The following is a 16,966-nucleotide window of genomic DNA, read 5'->3' on the forward strand; positions in this document are numbered from 1 at the left end:
CAGGCGGATTGCTCGACGCTGGTCGTCTTCAGCCTCGCTCTGGAGCAAGGCCTCCCAGGCTTCTCTACTGTCAATGTTTTCCTTGGCCCCTGGGGAGTCAGCACACTCCCATATTATATGGTCTAGCGTACCTTTTTGCTTACAAATTTCGCAGAGGGCGTCGTTATAGTCCCTCGTCTGTGTTAAGTAGATCCAGTGTGGTGATGTATAATTGTTTCCCTGGAGGCGAGGAAACGCAACATGGCTTGGTCACGTGGGCCACAAAAAATAGTGACGTAAGACAATGCTGCGTCGTCTGCTAGCGCGTACGCTTGCTCTCCCAGCAGAGGTAAACAACTGGCGATTCGAAGTGCATGTCGCGATTATTATAATTATTGCGAAGAGCGACAACAATGGTAAGAAAATATTGCGGCTTGCGAGAGTCGGTGATTCATTCCGAAGCGCGGTAAGCTTTAGCTTTGAAGTGAACCGGAAAAGGCCTAGCGATGATATCGGCGGCGCCGAACGATCAGAGGCGGTGAGGCTGCCGTCGCTGCCAGAGTGACCACTCCTCGGTCGCTGATTGGCCGCTTCGCCGTACGACTGCCGCACAAATGGGTCCCGGGCCCGTCCTCTATGCGGCAAGGAAATCTCGCCGTTAGCGAGCAAAAGCGCCGTCGCACGGGGGCCCGTGAACGGCAAACGGCGTGCGGCGAGTCTCCGTGCCGGTAACGTGGACGGGCCAAGTGAACGAGAGACCACTCCGAGCTGCCGAACTATGCGACTATGCGAGGAGAGAAGCGGAACACGAACGCCTCATATCCTGGTCCCTTCGGCCGACTAGTGTTACACGCAGTTTGCCGTTCGCGGGCCGCCGTGCGGCGTTCGTGTTGTCCACTTCTCTCCTCTTGTGTCCGTGTCTGCACGCCTTACCCCTTCTTTGAATTAAGAAAGGATTTCTATATGCCTGTGGCTCGGTCATAGTGGAGGCTATGCTCGGTCGCTCGGCTCAGCAGGCTCCGTAATCGGCATTTCATCGCTACTCATCATACGTCACGATTTTGTGCTACAGTGCTATGACGTCAATATTTTCGTTCCTCCTCTGTGACGTCATAACTGCCGCGCTAGCGATGGGTCTCGACCACGAGAATGAGTTTTTAATGACTTTTTGGAGCTGAATTAAAATTATTTTGAAATGTTTGCAGCGTCCAATACCTCGTTCTGGGTGTCGTTGCATACGGAAGCAGCCTGCAACATGCTTTTTATAGCCTCAAAATTTGGTGTCCCAACCCCTTTAAGATAAGTTAACTCCTTGGTACCAGACACCATGCAGACCGCTTCCAAGCGGGTGCTCATAAAACCCATCAATTCATCCGCGCTTGAAACTGCGAAACGAGGCATGATAGATGGTAAGCCAAGGTTTTCAATTATGAATATCTGAAATTCCCACTAGTTGCAAGAAATTGACAAGATTGGCTGATGTTAAATAATTACCGCGCTCTTTACTACATAGTACTTTACTATCTACATAGTACTTTAGTACTACATAGTACATACTACTACATAGTACTCTTTACAGTGGCTATGGTGTTGGGCTGCTGAGCACGAGGTCGCGGGATCGAATCCCGGCCACGGCGGCCGCATTCCGAAGGGGGCGAAATGCGAAAACACCCGTGTACTTAGATTTAGGTGCACGTTAAAGAACCCCAGGTGGGCAAAATTTCCGGAGTCCTCCAGTGCGGCGTGCCTCATAATCAGAAAGTGGTTTTGGCACGTAAAACCCCACAATTAAAAAAACAAATACTTTTGCACTTGCAGCTAGCAACGCTCCTCCCTCCCTCCTCTTCGACCGCTCATAGACAGCTGTGCAAATGTAGTCATCTCTGTGATGATGCGCAGATACGATCGATATTTTTTTTTTCGCCACGGCATGGAATTACCTTTTCCCAGACGAGGTCCTGTGGCAAAGAAAGGAACAGACAACTGGAAAACTACAGCGTCGCAGTACTACCCCGTCGTGTCTTGGGTGTACATTAAGGTAATCATGCTCTCATTTGTAATCAGAATCGCCTGTCTTGAGGCATTCGTCTGTTTGGTAAAGTCAATATACAGCGCTGTACCCAAACATTGCGGTAGCGACGCAACTCACGCGCTTGCTTCTCTTCCACCAAACCCTACAGGACGTGGTTCGAAACATGCAAATGACCATCCTGCCCGACTCATCCCAGGGGACGGCCAGCCTTCACGACGGGGAGATTGAGCTCATGGTAGTAAAAAAAAAATATATTTATGTATAAATTTTGCCCGTAGTAGTACTACTCCATTGCACCAACATCTGGCCTAAGCGTAAGTAGTACACTCTTGAAGTGATTCGTAGCGTTTAGCACCTGTTTGCTTTTCACTCCATCGAAGCTATCACTGCATTGTTGGCATGTCAGATTTCGTGGGAGGAGTATGACGAGTGTGGCCGCCAACACAGCGAACAGCTCCCGATTCACACCCGCTATGGCATGCACGAGTATACTGCTCGGAGGCTTGATAAGTTTCGAGATTGCCGATCCCGCAGGGCCAACTGAAAATTTCTCAGCGTCGTGGATTGCCACAACATTCGCTCCGATGCAAGAACGAAATGTTAGCCATTAGCGTTATTCCAGGTGTCAGCTCTCGAGCACTGAAATCGCTGAAATCCTCGGTCCAGAAAACACTAAGAATGACAACGCATCGATGATCTTGCCGTGCGCTCGTAATCTCGGTGCAATTAAATGCGCCGCTTTCTACTGCTCGCTCAGAGCGGCGATATTTGATTTTTGTGGCGTTGTTCGGATGAGAAATCAAGCAGCGCCTCCTGAAACGCATTGTATGTGTCGGTAGCCGCGCGTTTCTTCGCGGCTATTTCGTTCAACCCAGACAGTGCGCGCCACTTCATCGTCTGTATTCTGCAACGAACTGGGAAACGCAGCCACGGCAAGCGACCGTGTGCGGAAATAATGAAGGGGTCTCTTCAACTTCGCAATTATATATGAATTGCCTGTAAGGAAATCATCGTGGAGATGATAAGAGAGAGCAACCAGAGACACTCTGACTTAAGAGGAAGCTTTAGCTCGGGCCCAACTCCGACGCGGCCTATTCAAATACATGTAAAAACGCAAAAACGTTTTTCTGAGATGACCCCTGGACCGATTTTAATGAAATTTGTTGCATTTGAGAGAGAAAGTTAAATCCTAGTGACTGTTGGAAGCGGAATTTTGATTTAGGGCTTGAATTTTGTTAAAAGGATTTTCAAAAATTCACACGTCTGAAAAAAAATAGAAGCACGAAGTTTACAAACTAATAGCTCTGCATCAAGAACAGATATCGCGATTCTGTAAACGGCATCCATTAGACCATTCAAAGCGGACAAATTTTATGTGTTATTTTACATCTTACATGAATTTGTTACGTTATTTACGAAGGTTTTGCAAAAGTTGTAATAACACATTGACACATTTTTTGAGGTTCATGTGTAACATATCAATTTTGTCCGCTTTAGATGTGCTATCAGCTACAATTTACAGAATTGCCATATCATGTTTCGTTGCTGGGTTACGGAGTTGTAAACTTGATAGTTTCGTTTTCTGAAAATTTGATATTTTTCGCAATTTTTTATAAAAGAATGACAACCTAAATCGAAAATTCGAAACCAACAGTCACTAGATTTTAAGTTTTTCTTTTAAATGCAGCAAACCCCGTCAAATTTGGTGCAGTGGTTGCCGAGAAAAACGAATTCTCCTTTTACATGTATTTAGATAGGAGCACCCGAGCTAAAGCTTCCTCTTAAAGCGATGCTGCGTCATGCTGACGCCTGTCTGTTTCAGAGTAGCAAAAAGAAAAAAAAGAGCAACGGCTTTGCGGCCGCATACTATCAGTTAAAAATTGCTTAAGCACCTACTTACTCGTGTCCCGCATGGCCGCAGTATAGCATGAAGAGAAGAAAGCACTGCAACGAACGGGAAGTTTTTGAAAACTGTAAATGAAGATTTTCCAAAACTACGCGTCATCTTTCATATCCTGTCTATAGTGATCGCAGCTAACAAGAGGTACCCGAAGTTGCTCTTGTAGTTTGCCAGCGCTAATAGTATCAGAAACTAGACCTTATCAAAGTTGCCATTATAGCCGGTGTACCCATAGAACGCAGTACCAAGCGATTGATATGCACTCCCTCGCTATTGCCGTTATAGGCGGCGGATACCGTTACAAGAGTCGCGGCTGCTGAGCTGTCGCTGCCGGGTCGCAGGTGCACCGCCGGCTGGTGGACGACGACGGATGCGGGCTCGGCGAGGCGCTGAACGACACGTCGGTGGTGCGCGGCCACCACTGGCTGCACCTCGGCACTACCGGTTGGCCCCGCATGCGCCAGCAGGCGCTCCAGCTCGTCTACGCGCCCACGCTCGCGTACTACAAGCTGGGCAGGGAGGCGGTCGACAGCATGCTCGCCACGGGAAACGTGAGCCACGCGACGCTCGGCTCTTTAAGTGCGCTCGAGTCGAGCGTGCGCGATTTGTTCGCTAGGTATGCGAGATGCCTTCGAAAAAACAAGCAACAGGGTGCTGCGCTCACAAAGTTCCGGAGGCCTTAATTACAGGGAACGCGAAGCAGATGCTCGCGTGCTTTTAATGAAAACTAGCACTAGACTGAGGTAAAAATGCTGTCCGCTGCAGCCCGAGGCTTCGCTTTTGGGAGCAGGAATTTACGTTCATTAATCCTCACTTTTTTTTCTTTTGTTGGCTTTTTGTTTGTGTCATCTGCAGAAGTTGAATTATGAGAAAACAGTGGCAAAACAGCGTGTCTGGAACATGAAGCAGAACCCCTAAGTTGCGAGATACTTGCTGCGTTCACTTTCGATTTCTTCGAGCAAGTCGGGAATTATGAAGCTTTGTTGCCCCTGGCTCCACTACTTCTTTATGTGAGGTTTAATTAAGCATTATAATGATGCCGATAAACGTGATCCCTTTTTCATTATTTACGTGTCTATGATCGCAGTGCCGTCAGGCATCAGCCGAATGAGAATACGGAATCGAAAATTAATTTAAAAAAAACGGGAATACAACTAAAGCATGAGCCCTCCTGGTATTTGGTTCTCAAGAAATGTACAAAAACTTGCGGAGTGTCAGAAAACGCTAATTCGAGACGAGTCTCACATTCTATTTTACGTTGTGAAGCATATATATGTTTCTTAAAAAAAACGTTTCCATAGTGAGGACATCATGAAGGATTGGTAGGCGGGCCATCTTCTCAGGCGCAGAAAAAATCGAATGAAAGAAAAAAAATGCAGATGGCGCCAGACGGGCAGACATTGCGTGAAGATAACTAGACTATCCAGAACGCATTTTTTTTTGTTTGCGCAAGAACACGTTGCAAAGAAACAGATAACAAAGAAAAATACCGGGAACGGATACGTTCATCCGCCCTGCGGAGAAGTGCCACGTCCAAATGCAAAAACTCGTTCGTATCCCGATTCGGCCTGCGTATGAGAATATATTTTCTCAAGGTTCGCGCCAACGCTGTCTCTTTGAAACGACGCTATACCGAAATTTGTCCGTGCCAGTCTTGCGATGCTCACCCATGCTTTGCTTCGGTCGGAGAGCAGTACCAGTACTCGAGATCGTGTAGTCATGAGGTAACGGGTTTGCAATGTTGCGTCCTATATATGTTCAGGACAGAACGCGCAAGTGGGCTATAAATTTTTATTATTACTGTTTCGCTTGCCGTTCACGACCCAAAAAGTAGCGTGGAAGAATCAAGCCACACGCTATAAAAACCTCTTCCGCTGCGTAAAATGCCTCGCTTAGGCAGCTGAATGACTTATATAGCTTTTGACTTTACTCTTCTGCTCAGGCATGTTACGCAGCTGTGTGCATGGGAGTTGTCAGGTACCTCCTATGTATGCGTGTCGAAGCGTGAACAGTCCTTGCACGTGCGGCGTGGCCTGCGCCATCATAATGGGGCTACCTTCACGAAAGCGAAGCGCGTATTGGAAACAGTTGGTTTTGAAGCAGATATCTTTCGAGGTGGCTAGTGTTTGTTGTGAGTCTCGCATTTTTATCGCAGTCGCCGCTTCGACGTGTTCATTTGTCATCTTTTTTGCAAGCGGGCGGGGGGGGGGGGGGGGCAGCGGGTGTTATCGTGCCTTAGTAATGTCTCCTGAATGCGGTTCAATTATTAAAGTCCAGGAATTGCCAAAGGGAATACCGCAGATCACGTATACACAGGGGCTGGTGGTGAAGCATGGCTTCATTGATTTCTGCGTCGCCTATACGCATCTGCTGTCCAACAGCTGCGCTCAGCCGAACTGCGTGGCTTGTCTTGGCGCGTCATGACAGTTCTCAGGGCTGCGAGAAGAGCTGCCTGACAACGCGCACTTGCTGACACTGGAGGCACTCTCCGCGTCGCGGATCCTGGTGAGGCTCGAACACCTCGCCGTGGACAAGGACGCCAATGACAAGCTCATCTCTATCACGGTACGTACTTCATTAGACCATTACTGTCCCCTACGTTAAAGGAGCAGTAAATCGGTAAAGCACTAGTTCAGTATATAGATTGGCGCGCTTCTTTACAGAACTATCTCCCAATCCCTTCGGTGAAAAAAACAACAACAATTGCTTATTAGCGCACAAGATGAAAGCCAGAAGACCAGGCAACAGTGTCCTTAACGTCGTGGTACGGATTGTACAGAATTTATTGCTTTTTCCGCTCCTTTTGTTTTTTCTGTAAAGGCCGACCCACATGGTGAACGTTCGGCGGCGAACATGGCGGCGTGCCTTCGTCGTGCAGCACACGCATTCGACGAAAGGCAGGCGGCTGCCGGCAAGATTTCAGTGTTGCTATAGGCGCCAAGGTTTAGTACACAGTAAAATTAAAACAAAATATGTTTTGTTTTTTACGAGCAAACTATTTATTATTTAGTGGCGACATAAACAGCGACTTATTATTTGGGTTTCATTTTAATTTGACAATTTTAACTTTTCATCACAACCTAGACTGCAGAAGGCGGACAAATGGCTCGAATTGTTCACACTGTCCAGTGGTAATCGTGATTGGAGGCTCTAAGGCTCTATTCTCGACACCATGGAGGAAGGAGGAAGTTTTCCTTCCTCCATGCTCGACACGCATGGCGGCTGCACGGCGGCCATTATCCGCCATGTTGACTCTCTGATTGGCTGTCGAGAGCTCACGTGCCTTGAAATTCGTGCCGGGTAAAGGAAGTTTTGCTCGCGGGGGGTGTTAGCATTTGTGTTTTGGGCCATCGCTCACTCTAAAAAAAGTTTACACCCTTTGGGGTGTATATCTGCCACATAACGATAATCGTAATCTGCCTTGCTTGCGTTTCCTTTCTTGAAAACACCGCGCCCGCTACTTTCCTGTCGGCAATGCTATAGATATGTCATGCTGATAACGCGCATGCCGTTCGTTACTGGGAAGTACCGGGCTCGCAGCGTTAAAGAAAGGAAGTGCGGACAAGACAGATGACGTTTATCGTTGTGTGGCAAGATACGACTCAAAGGGTGTAAACTTTTCTGAGAGTGTTTGTTTAAAAAACACGTTTATTTGAAATAATATTGGTTCAGCATTGGAAACCTTCGGCGGCATTTTTCACTTTTCACTGCTGCGTTTGTATTGTAATCAAGATTAATGACTTTTCGCATCATCAGAAACAACGGCGGCTTTTTAATTTATAAAAGGAAATGTACGCAAGGCGGCGCGGGTAAGCAGCGAAGTGAACAGGAGATGGCACTACTGGCGCTTGCGTCCAGCAAGCGGATACTTCTGGCGCGCGCAACGCAACGGTGATATTCGGCCATTTCTCAGCTAGCCGAGTCGGACTGAGTCACTTGCATTTTGCGAGACAGCGATAACGCGGCCTAGAACGCGCGCTCATCACCACTGGTAGATCGCTTGTGCTGTCTGAAGTTAGAAAACAAGCGCGTTGGCGCCAACATACGATTACTCATTCCGTCTCCCGGAGACACATCCTAGCTAATGAAGCAGATGACGGAAGCGAGAAGCGTTTTCGGCGGAATAATCGTACGCTTTGAGCTAGCCGCTTTATTTTTACTGGGGAGGAAAACTGCTTTGCTTCATCAAGAACGTTAGGTTCAGTGCCTTCATTTCAGTTTCATCGGCAAAGCGTCAAGTTTACGTCACGTTACGAAAGCAAAACAGGGCCATCAGCGCCATTTTGTAAGCGTCCAGAGTAGAGCCCTGGGGTAGCGGCGGCGAGGTTCAAATTTTGGCGGCCGGAAGAAGGATGCAGTCGAGCCCCGATTAGTCCACGCTGCCCTCCTGCTTTCGCCGCTTCCGGCGGGCGCGCCGGCTGACACTGTCAAGCCCGGCTTTGTCGATGGCGAGCAGCTACATTTTGGCTGCCGGGCTCCGGGCTGACGCTGCCGTGTGTTTTAGCCGACCGCCGCTTTTTCATTGAGATTCCTTCCAGTTTGAGATTTCATTCACTTTGGAATACAGTGTACTATTCTTTCTTGGTAAAAGATAGCTTCGCCTCCACTAGGCGCTGCTAAAGTTTATGACGTCGCGGGGTGTTGGTGCGGAAATATCAAAATGTGTTGCCATCAATCTTTCGTTTGTACATCCCTGCTGGCTTGTTCTAAGCCTTCGTTCACTGCAACGTTGACCTATTCATCAATCTAGGCGCGCTCTTCACAAATCTGGCTTAACTTAATACTTTTATTTGCCGTCTTTTTAAAGACCATAATCAAACGATACTTCATGTGTGATGTTGCTATCAAAATAATACATCATAAGCTGTCGGGCAAGGCAAGGCCTTTGAACAACAATAGCAACAATAAAACATTGCGCTCTTACTTTGAACCACTGTCAGTTCTCTTTAAAATAGAAAAGCTAAGAGGATAATTTGATGAAAAGAAACAAAATTCGCTGTCGCATTTGAGAAAGAGGAGAGCATGCTATTGCAGGAGGAGGCCGCTTTTATTATGTGTTTTAACAATGTGTACCGTACCACGTAAAAGTGTATATGAATTGAATGCTAACGAAAACATTTTCTTGGGCTAAATATAATGAAACACGAAAACAGAAAACCGTAGAAAAGAAGAAATTGGACAAATACTTATACAAGATAGCACCTGTCCTGTGCAATGTGCCTTTGGCCTTGTTTTTTTTTTTTTTCACTACGCTTTTTTTTTTCGTCAATACCATGACAGGGAAGAGTTGCACCGAGGGACTCGATTTTATTGCGATATAGGGTTCATATTATATGAACACTTCCAGGTGCATTTACACCGCACTACACCGGCGGTAGCATGCACCAGCAGTAGTATGCTTTCCTCTTCCTCAAATCGCAGCAGCGCCTTCATAGTGGATCGCGCTGATGTTCGCGTAGGCCAGTTTCCAAGGATCTTGTTTTCTGACAAATTGTGACTTTCTGACAAATTGTGACACTACACTGTGGGGCGTAGGACTGTACGGTGACACTGCGTAAGACTAGGAATGCCTTTGCGGGCTGCGTGACAGTGCCCACAGAAATAGGTCGTGTGTACGTGCGTGTGTGTGCTTAGGTTTTTTTTTCCCTTTTTTTATCCTTCTTTCTTTCTCACCTATTGCATCCCCTTTCCCCTCCCCCAGTACAGGGTAGCCAACCGGAGATAATCTCTGGTTAACCTCCCTGTCTTTCCTTTGCCTTTCTCTCTCTCTCTTCCTCAAATGCGTTCGCCGATTTTCTGTTACTTTTGATGAACGATATGATGAAAAGTACGATAAACGATAATATAAGGAACAGACTACCTAATTTGATGACAGTCAATTAAACAAGGCTTCTTTCACTAGCGGTATTATAGCTTTCATACCGGTTTATTTACGATTGTAAAATTTTTATCACCTTCGCGGTATAAAAGCTAGTGAAAAATAAAGACGGATAAGAATGCACTGCAGGGTCACAATGAACCTGTTAGATCACATATGATATCATTACGTCGCAAGCTCTTGCGCAAGTCTTTTAGCAATAATGAAGGAGAGTGTGGTTTGAACAGTCTTAAGGGGGCATGAGCAAAGTGCCGAAACGAAGCCCGCACGAAGACCCTCCACCACGGTATTTTAGGCACGGCCATTGGCTGAACTTTTCGGCATTGCGCAGCTATCTAAATAGGCGGTCCCAAGTACGAGACGACTCTTTTATGCCTCGATACAGTCCGTAGCAAAATATAAAGTCGTCAAAAATTGCGTTTTGCTTTCGGTGCTTCGTTAGCGCTCACCAGCTGATCTAAAAAAAAAATTGCAAAGCATTCTAACCAGTTGGCCTGTTAAAATAAGGCAAGATAACTTTAGCCATTGAGTACACAGAAAATCGAAAGGGGGCTCATTGCGTCGCGTGATTGAAATCACCAGATCTGAAATTTTGTTATCTTTACGTGAAGAGCGCCAAGGATAACCTAAGAAATGGGCGAAGGGAATTACTGTATATTAGTAATTATGTATACTACTATATTACTACTACTACTGCATTACTGTCCTTCTTTTTTATTTGTTTTCCTTTATTCGAATTAGAGTAAGTTTAACACTCAAGCTAACATAGAATGCGGTGGCGGCGGCCACCTCCTTTGCGCTTAAGACGCCCGTAAGCTCAAGCACAAAAGGCAAGAGAACCGGCTGACTTTCACGACCTTGCAAAAGTACGAGGAAGGAAGGACGGAACGGGCAACAATCGAACCTTATATCTACCTAACAAGTGCCGTTAGCAGCAAAACGAACACCAGGAAAGTAAGGCATGCACGCGATAAGTAACAGCGGCTTCGCGCACGCGTTCCGCAGCATCTGCTCAGGAGCAACCTCTTGGAGGACGTGCACGAGGCAAGCCTGTCGGGGCACATGTTGCTGGACGAGATGCGGCGCCTGCAGTGGCGGCAGACACAGACGTCGGGCGGCCCATCGGCGCCCAGTGGCGGCTCGGGTGTCGTCCACGAGCAAGACAACTATTCGGTACAACTGTTGGACGGTCGCATCAGGACCTTCTATGCTTCCCTTTCGCCCAAGCTGCGCTAGGGGAACGCTTGCGACAGCAGGGGCGCTTCTTTTTTCGTCAGCTGACTGAATAAAGCCTTCGACTGCAGCTTAGAACTTTCTCTATTTTTGTTTGTCAGAAGTGTTGCATGAGGAAAAAATATAAAGAAGCATGTAGGGGTGTGTGCCCGGGCGACATGGACAGACTTGGAATAGACCCTACAGGCACACGGTTTCCGTCAGGGTCCCTCGCTATATAGGGAGGTACAGGCACGTACCCAGGATACTTTTTTCGGGGGTGTGTGGGGGGGGGGGGGGGGGGGCGACCCAAAGTAACTTTCCTATGCAAATGAGGGGGAGGGGGTTGTACCGTTACTAGTACAAATGTGAATAACGCCCACCATTCGCCATAAAGAGCCGTAAACCCGCAAAAGAGAAATGAAATAAGGTGTATCTCACAGGCGTACCTGTGCGATACACCTCTCCTTTACTTGGCGAACAAGGAACTACGTCAAATGGACTCACGCAGGCAAGAAGCGTAAAATAAAGATTACTATAGTAGAATACAACGTAAAAAACAGCAGTTGGTAACCAAGGCGCAAGGACCGCGCGGGGTTGTGTTACTCCGCCAGCCAATCACAGAAGCAAACAAAATCGTCGTAAATCGTAAATGACGCCGTACTTGATACCTCCGGAGCGTCTGCTGTTCTTAAGAGCCCTTTCATGGGCGGAAGCAATGAGGTGTGCAACAGACATGGACAAAGTTAAGTTGTGCGGGGTGGGGGAGGGGCGTTTTTTCGGCGTTTAAAGAAAGCCCGCGAAATATTGTTACGGAAGGGTGAAAGAAGAGAGAGAAGAAGAAGAAGATCTCGAGACGCTGGCTGCTGCGTGTTGTTACTAGTCAGCCATTTTTAACCCAATTGACTCTCCTTGTATATACATTGTAAATACAGTTTTATACTCCCAACATCCCCGTAACATATTGGTGGGAGGTGCTGGGTACCACGGCTGGAAACGGAGCTCCGCATTGGACGTCGCATCACCGTCCTCACCATGAATGACGGTGAGCACTCGGGATCAACGTCGTTGCCGCCTCCAAGGTCACCATCGCACGCTACGTCGCTGTCCCCTTCGGTTGTGGTTGTGCAATCCAAGGATCCCGGAACTTTCTGCGGGACTGATGGCGCCGACGTTGAAGAGTGGGTGGCTATGTACGAACGTGTGAGTGGAATCAACAGATGGGACCCTACGCTTATGCTCGCTAACTTGTTGTTCTACCTAAGAGGCACGGCAAAGGTGTGGTTCGATAACCATGAAGAAGAGCTGACCAGCTGGGACCAATGCAAAGAGAAGCTAACAGAGTTGTTTGGCAAACTAGCTGGCCGTAAAATTGCCGCAAAGCAGCAACTGGCCTCTAGTGCCCAATCCCCCACAGAGTCCTGTGTTTCGTATATCCAAGACGTGCTCACGCTTTGTCGTAAAGCCGATCACGACATGACAGAAGCTGAGAAGGTACGGCATGTGCTCAAGGGAATCGCTGACGACGCCTTTAATCTGCTCACGTGCAAAAGCTGCTCTACAGTTGATGCTATCATCAAAGAGTGCCGACAATTCGAGCAGGCCAAAAGTCGACGCGTCCTGCACCCATTCACCAAACTTCCCAATACTGCCGCAACATCGACGTGTGAAGATCAGCCCGCACAACAGCATGCGTCGCCATCAAAGGACGTGGTGCGAATCGTTCGACGTGAACTGGACGCGATGGCGCCCGCAGCTTCCTGTTCGCGTAGCCCTGATGCTACCCCTTTTTCAGTTCCCCTCGTCCAAGCCATCGTTCGACAGGAACTTGAAAACTTTGACCTACATTCTGTCTGTGCTGTCACCAACCCCAGAGCCAACGAACGCCCTTCTACTATTTTCGCTCCACCCCGACGCTTCTCGCCGCGTTATCGCAATCCGACTGAGTGGAGAACCGCAGAGGACCGGCCGATATGCTTCACCTGTCGCCGCATCGGTCATGTCGCCCGATACTGTCGCAACTCGTTGCCCTCAACACCTCGCACGCCGACCAACCTGAGCCGTTTTAATGGAAATGCCCGCAATGCTTCACCCACCACCGAGTCTAACAGCGTCGACAACTTTGCTAGGAACACGTGGTACAGTCGCTCACCAACGCCGCGCGGACACCAGTCTTGTTCACCGCAAACACGTCGCCCATCTTCCCGTTCACCGCAGCCGTATCGCCTTTCGTCCCCTGTGGCTTTTGGCGGCACCCTTTCGCAAAACTAAGAAATGCGGCCCTCGGAGGTGGTGCTGCATTGCCCACTACTGCAGCAAATCCTCTCTCTGTCTGTGCCCACAAAGAGAAGTGTAATTGACCTTAACATAGACGGCTTACCTGTCCAAGCACTCGTCGACACTGGAGCCCACGTATCTGTGATGAGTGCAAGCCTACGTAGACGTTTAAAGAAGGTCCTCACCCCAGCAGCCACCCGAGTGCTTCGTGTGGCCGACGGCGGCGTGCTGGTTGTACTTGGAATGTGTACTGCGCGTATAAGTATAGCAGGCCGCCCTACTTCTGTTCTCTTTACTGTGATCGACAACTGCCCTCACGAAGTTATCCTTGGATTGGACTTTTTATCCAATCATTCCGCTCTCATCGACTGCGCTCTCATCGACTGGCCTTCTTCAGTTGGAACTGCCTCAAGTCGCCGATGCTCCTAGCACCGCTCCACCGCACTTGTGTTCGCTTGAAGTTGTGCGTCTGTCACCTGAGGCAGTCACTTACGTCGCTTTGACCGCACAGCCACAGATTCCCGACGGTGAATATGTCCTTCGCCCCATCATCGACGTGCTTTGGAACCGGAACGTTGCTCTTCCGCATACGCTGGTGACGATTACTAATAACTAAGTCGTTCTTCCGCTTCTGAATTTCAGCCTGTGCCCTCAAGTGCTTCTAGTCGGCATTTTCTTGGCCAGTGTTTCTAATACTTCTGAATTTGACATTGAAAGTCTGAATGCTGAGAGCGGTTTCTTAGCGCTAATTGCAGCTCACAGCTCTGCTTCCCTAACGGATGACTTGGCGAAAATGATTGCACCTGACCTCACCTCTGCACAGGCCACGGACATACGTCTCCTCCTCGAATCGTACCTTGATATCTTTGATTTTGGCGACAAGCCTTCAGGACAAACATCTGTTCACCACCGTATCAACACTGGAGACACGAATCCTATTCGTCGGCGTCCCTATCGTGTATCGCATGTTGAACGTCAAATCATCCAATCAGAAGTGGACAGAATGCTCCGCAAAGGGGTCATAGAACCATCAGCCAGCTCTTGGGCTTCGCCTGTCGCACTTGTGAAAAAAAAAAAAAAAGATGGTAGCTGGCTCTTTTGCGTCGACTATCGCCACAAACAAGATCACGCGAAAAGACGTCTACCCACTAACACGCGTCGATGATGCCTTGGACTGCTTGCACTGAGCCAAATACTTCTCGTCCATCGATCTTAGATCCGGCTACTGGCAGATTTCAGTTGATGAAATGGACCGCTAGAAGACGGCCTTCATCACGCCGGATGGCTTATATCAGTTCAAAGGCATGCCCTTTGGCCTATGCAATGCTCCTGCGACATTTGAACGTATGATGGACTCTCTTCGGCGAGGCTACAAATGGACCACCTGTCTCTGTTACCTTGACGACGTTATTGTTGTTTCTGCCCCGTTCGGCAGCCACCTTGCCCGATTCGCTGCCATTCTTGCGGTCTTCCGAAAAGCCGGCCTCCAACTGAACTCCAAGAAGTGTCAATTCAGGCGCCGTCAGATTACCGTGTTCGGACCCCTCGTTGACGCATCCGGTGTCCAACCGGATCCGGAAAGCACTCGCGCCGTACGCAGTTTCCCTGTACCACGTTCTGCTTCTGACACGCGCTGCTTCGTCGGCCTGTGTTCTTACTTTCGCCGTTTCGTCAAAAACTTCGCCAACGTGGCTCGGCCTTTGACAGATCTTCTAAAGAAGAACACGCCGTTATCATGGGGCCCTGAGCAAGCTCACGCGTTCGCCGCTCTCATTGGGTTTCTGACTACCCCTCCCACACTTGCCCACTTTGATCCATCTGCACCGACCGAAGTCCACACTGACGCAAGCGGCCACGGCATCGGCGCTGTTCTTGCCCAAAAGCAGAATGGTACCGATTGCGGGATAGCTTACGCCAGCCGCCTGCTGTCACCTGCTGAGAGAAATTATTCCATCACCGAGCGGGAGCGTTTGGCCTTAGTTTGGGCTGTCGCCAAGTTCCAGCCATATTTGTACGGCCGCACGTTTTCGGTCGTTACAGACCACCACGCCTTCTGCTGGCTGTCTTCTCTCCAGGATGCCACAGGACGGCTTGGTCGCTGGGCTTTGCGGCTCCAAGAATTTTCATTTGTTGTCAACTATAAGTCTGGACTTATAGTTGCGGAATATAAGTGTGGAATATAACCAACCCTTATATATAGCTTTCATTTATTACGAGAAAGCGTTTGATTCAGTCGAAACCTCAGCAATCATGGAGGCATTACGGAATCAGGGTGTAGACGAGCCGTATGTAAAGATACTGAAAGATATCTAAAGCGGCTCCACAGCCACCGTAGTCCTCCATAAAGAAAGCAACAAAATCCCAATAAAGAAAGGCGTCAGGCAGGGAGATACGATCTCTCCAATGCTATTCACAGCGTGTTTGCAGGAGGTATTCAGAGACCTGTAGTGGGAAGAATTGGGGATAAGAGTTAATGGAGAATACCTTAGTAACGTGCGATTCGCTGATGATATTGCCTTGCTTAGTAACTCAGGGGACCAATTGCAATGCATGCTCACTGACCTGGAGAGGCAAAGCAGAAGGGTGGGTCTAAAAATTAATCTGCAGAAAACTGAAGTACTGTTTAACAGGCTCGGAAGAGAACAGCAATTTACGATAGGTAGTGAGGCACTGAAAGTGGTGAGCGAATACATCTACTTAGGGCAGGTAGTGACCGCGGATCCGGATTATGAAACTGAAATAATCACAAGAATAAGAATGGGCTGGGGTGCATTTGGCAGGCAGGCATGAACAGCAGGTTGCCATTATCCCTCAAAAGAAAAGTGTATAACAGCTGTGTCTTACCAGTACTCACGTACGGGGCAGAAACCTGGAGGCTTACGAAAAGGGTTCTTCTTAAATTGAGGACGACGCAACGAGCTATGGAAAGAAGAATGATGGGTGTAACGTTAAGGGATAAGAAAAGAGCAGATTGGGGGAGGGAACAAACGCGAGTTAATGACATCTTAGTTGAAATCAAGAAAAAGAAATCAGCATGAGCAGGACATGTAATGAGGAGGGAAGATAACCGATGGTCATTAAGGGTTACGGACTGGATTCCTAGGGAAGGGAAGCGTAGCAGGGGGCGGCAGAAAGTTAGGTGGGCGGACGAGATTAAGCAGTTTGCAGGGACAACATTGCCACAATTAGTACATGACCGGGGTAGTTGGAGAAGTATGGGAGAGGCCTTTGCCCTGCACTGGTCGTAACCAGGATGATGATGATGATGATGATGATGATGATGACAAGTCTGGACGTCTGCACAAGGACGCTGACTGCCTCTCGCGTCACCCCGGGGATCCTCCCCATCCTGTTGCGCATGATCCGGTGACCTGCGTGATGGCTTTGACTGACATGACCGACATGAGCGCTGAACAACAACGCGACGCATCCTTACAGTCCATCATCGCCGGAGTGCAATCTGGCAGCACCGACGGCACGTGCTGCATGTTCGTGCTGCATGTTCGTGCTGCATGACGGCATCCTCTGCCGCCGCAATATCAACCCTGACGGCCCTGAGTTGCTCCTTGTCCTTCCTCTTCATCTGCGGTCCGTCGCTCTCCAAGAACTTCAGGACGCACCGACGGCGGGACACCTTGGAGTTTTGCGTACATACGACCGCGTACGACGCCGGTTCTTCTGGCCGCGC

General features: G+C 48.6%; 1 protein-coding gene across 1 annotated transcript in view; it reads left to right on the forward strand.

Moving 5' to 3' along the window:
* LOC126548109 (lysosomal alpha-mannosidase-like) overlaps positions 1 to 11,094 on the forward strand; it is a 98,962-nt gene extending 87,868 nt beyond the window's left edge. The window contains exons 19-23 of the mRNA XM_050196221.3: positions 1,930 to 2,017; positions 2,160 to 2,246; positions 4,253 to 4,462; positions 6,339 to 6,476; positions 10,795 to 11,094. Of these exons, the coding sequence (XP_050052178.1) occupies positions 1,930 to 2,017; positions 2,160 to 2,246; positions 4,253 to 4,462; positions 6,339 to 6,476; positions 10,795 to 11,025 (754 nt within the window). The 3' untranslated portion in view covers positions 11,026 to 11,094. The remainder of the gene's footprint in view (positions 1 to 1,929; positions 2,018 to 2,159; positions 2,247 to 4,252; positions 4,463 to 6,338; positions 6,477 to 10,794) is intronic.
* Positions 11,095 to 16,966: the final 5,872 nt, after the last annotated feature.

This window comes from Dermacentor andersoni, chromosome 1 (genome assembly GCF_023375885.2).
Source record: "Dermacentor andersoni chromosome 1, qqDerAnde1_hic_scaffold, whole genome shotgun sequence".
Lineage (NCBI taxonomy): Eukaryota > Metazoa > Arthropoda > Arachnida > Ixodida > Ixodidae > Dermacentor > Dermacentor andersoni.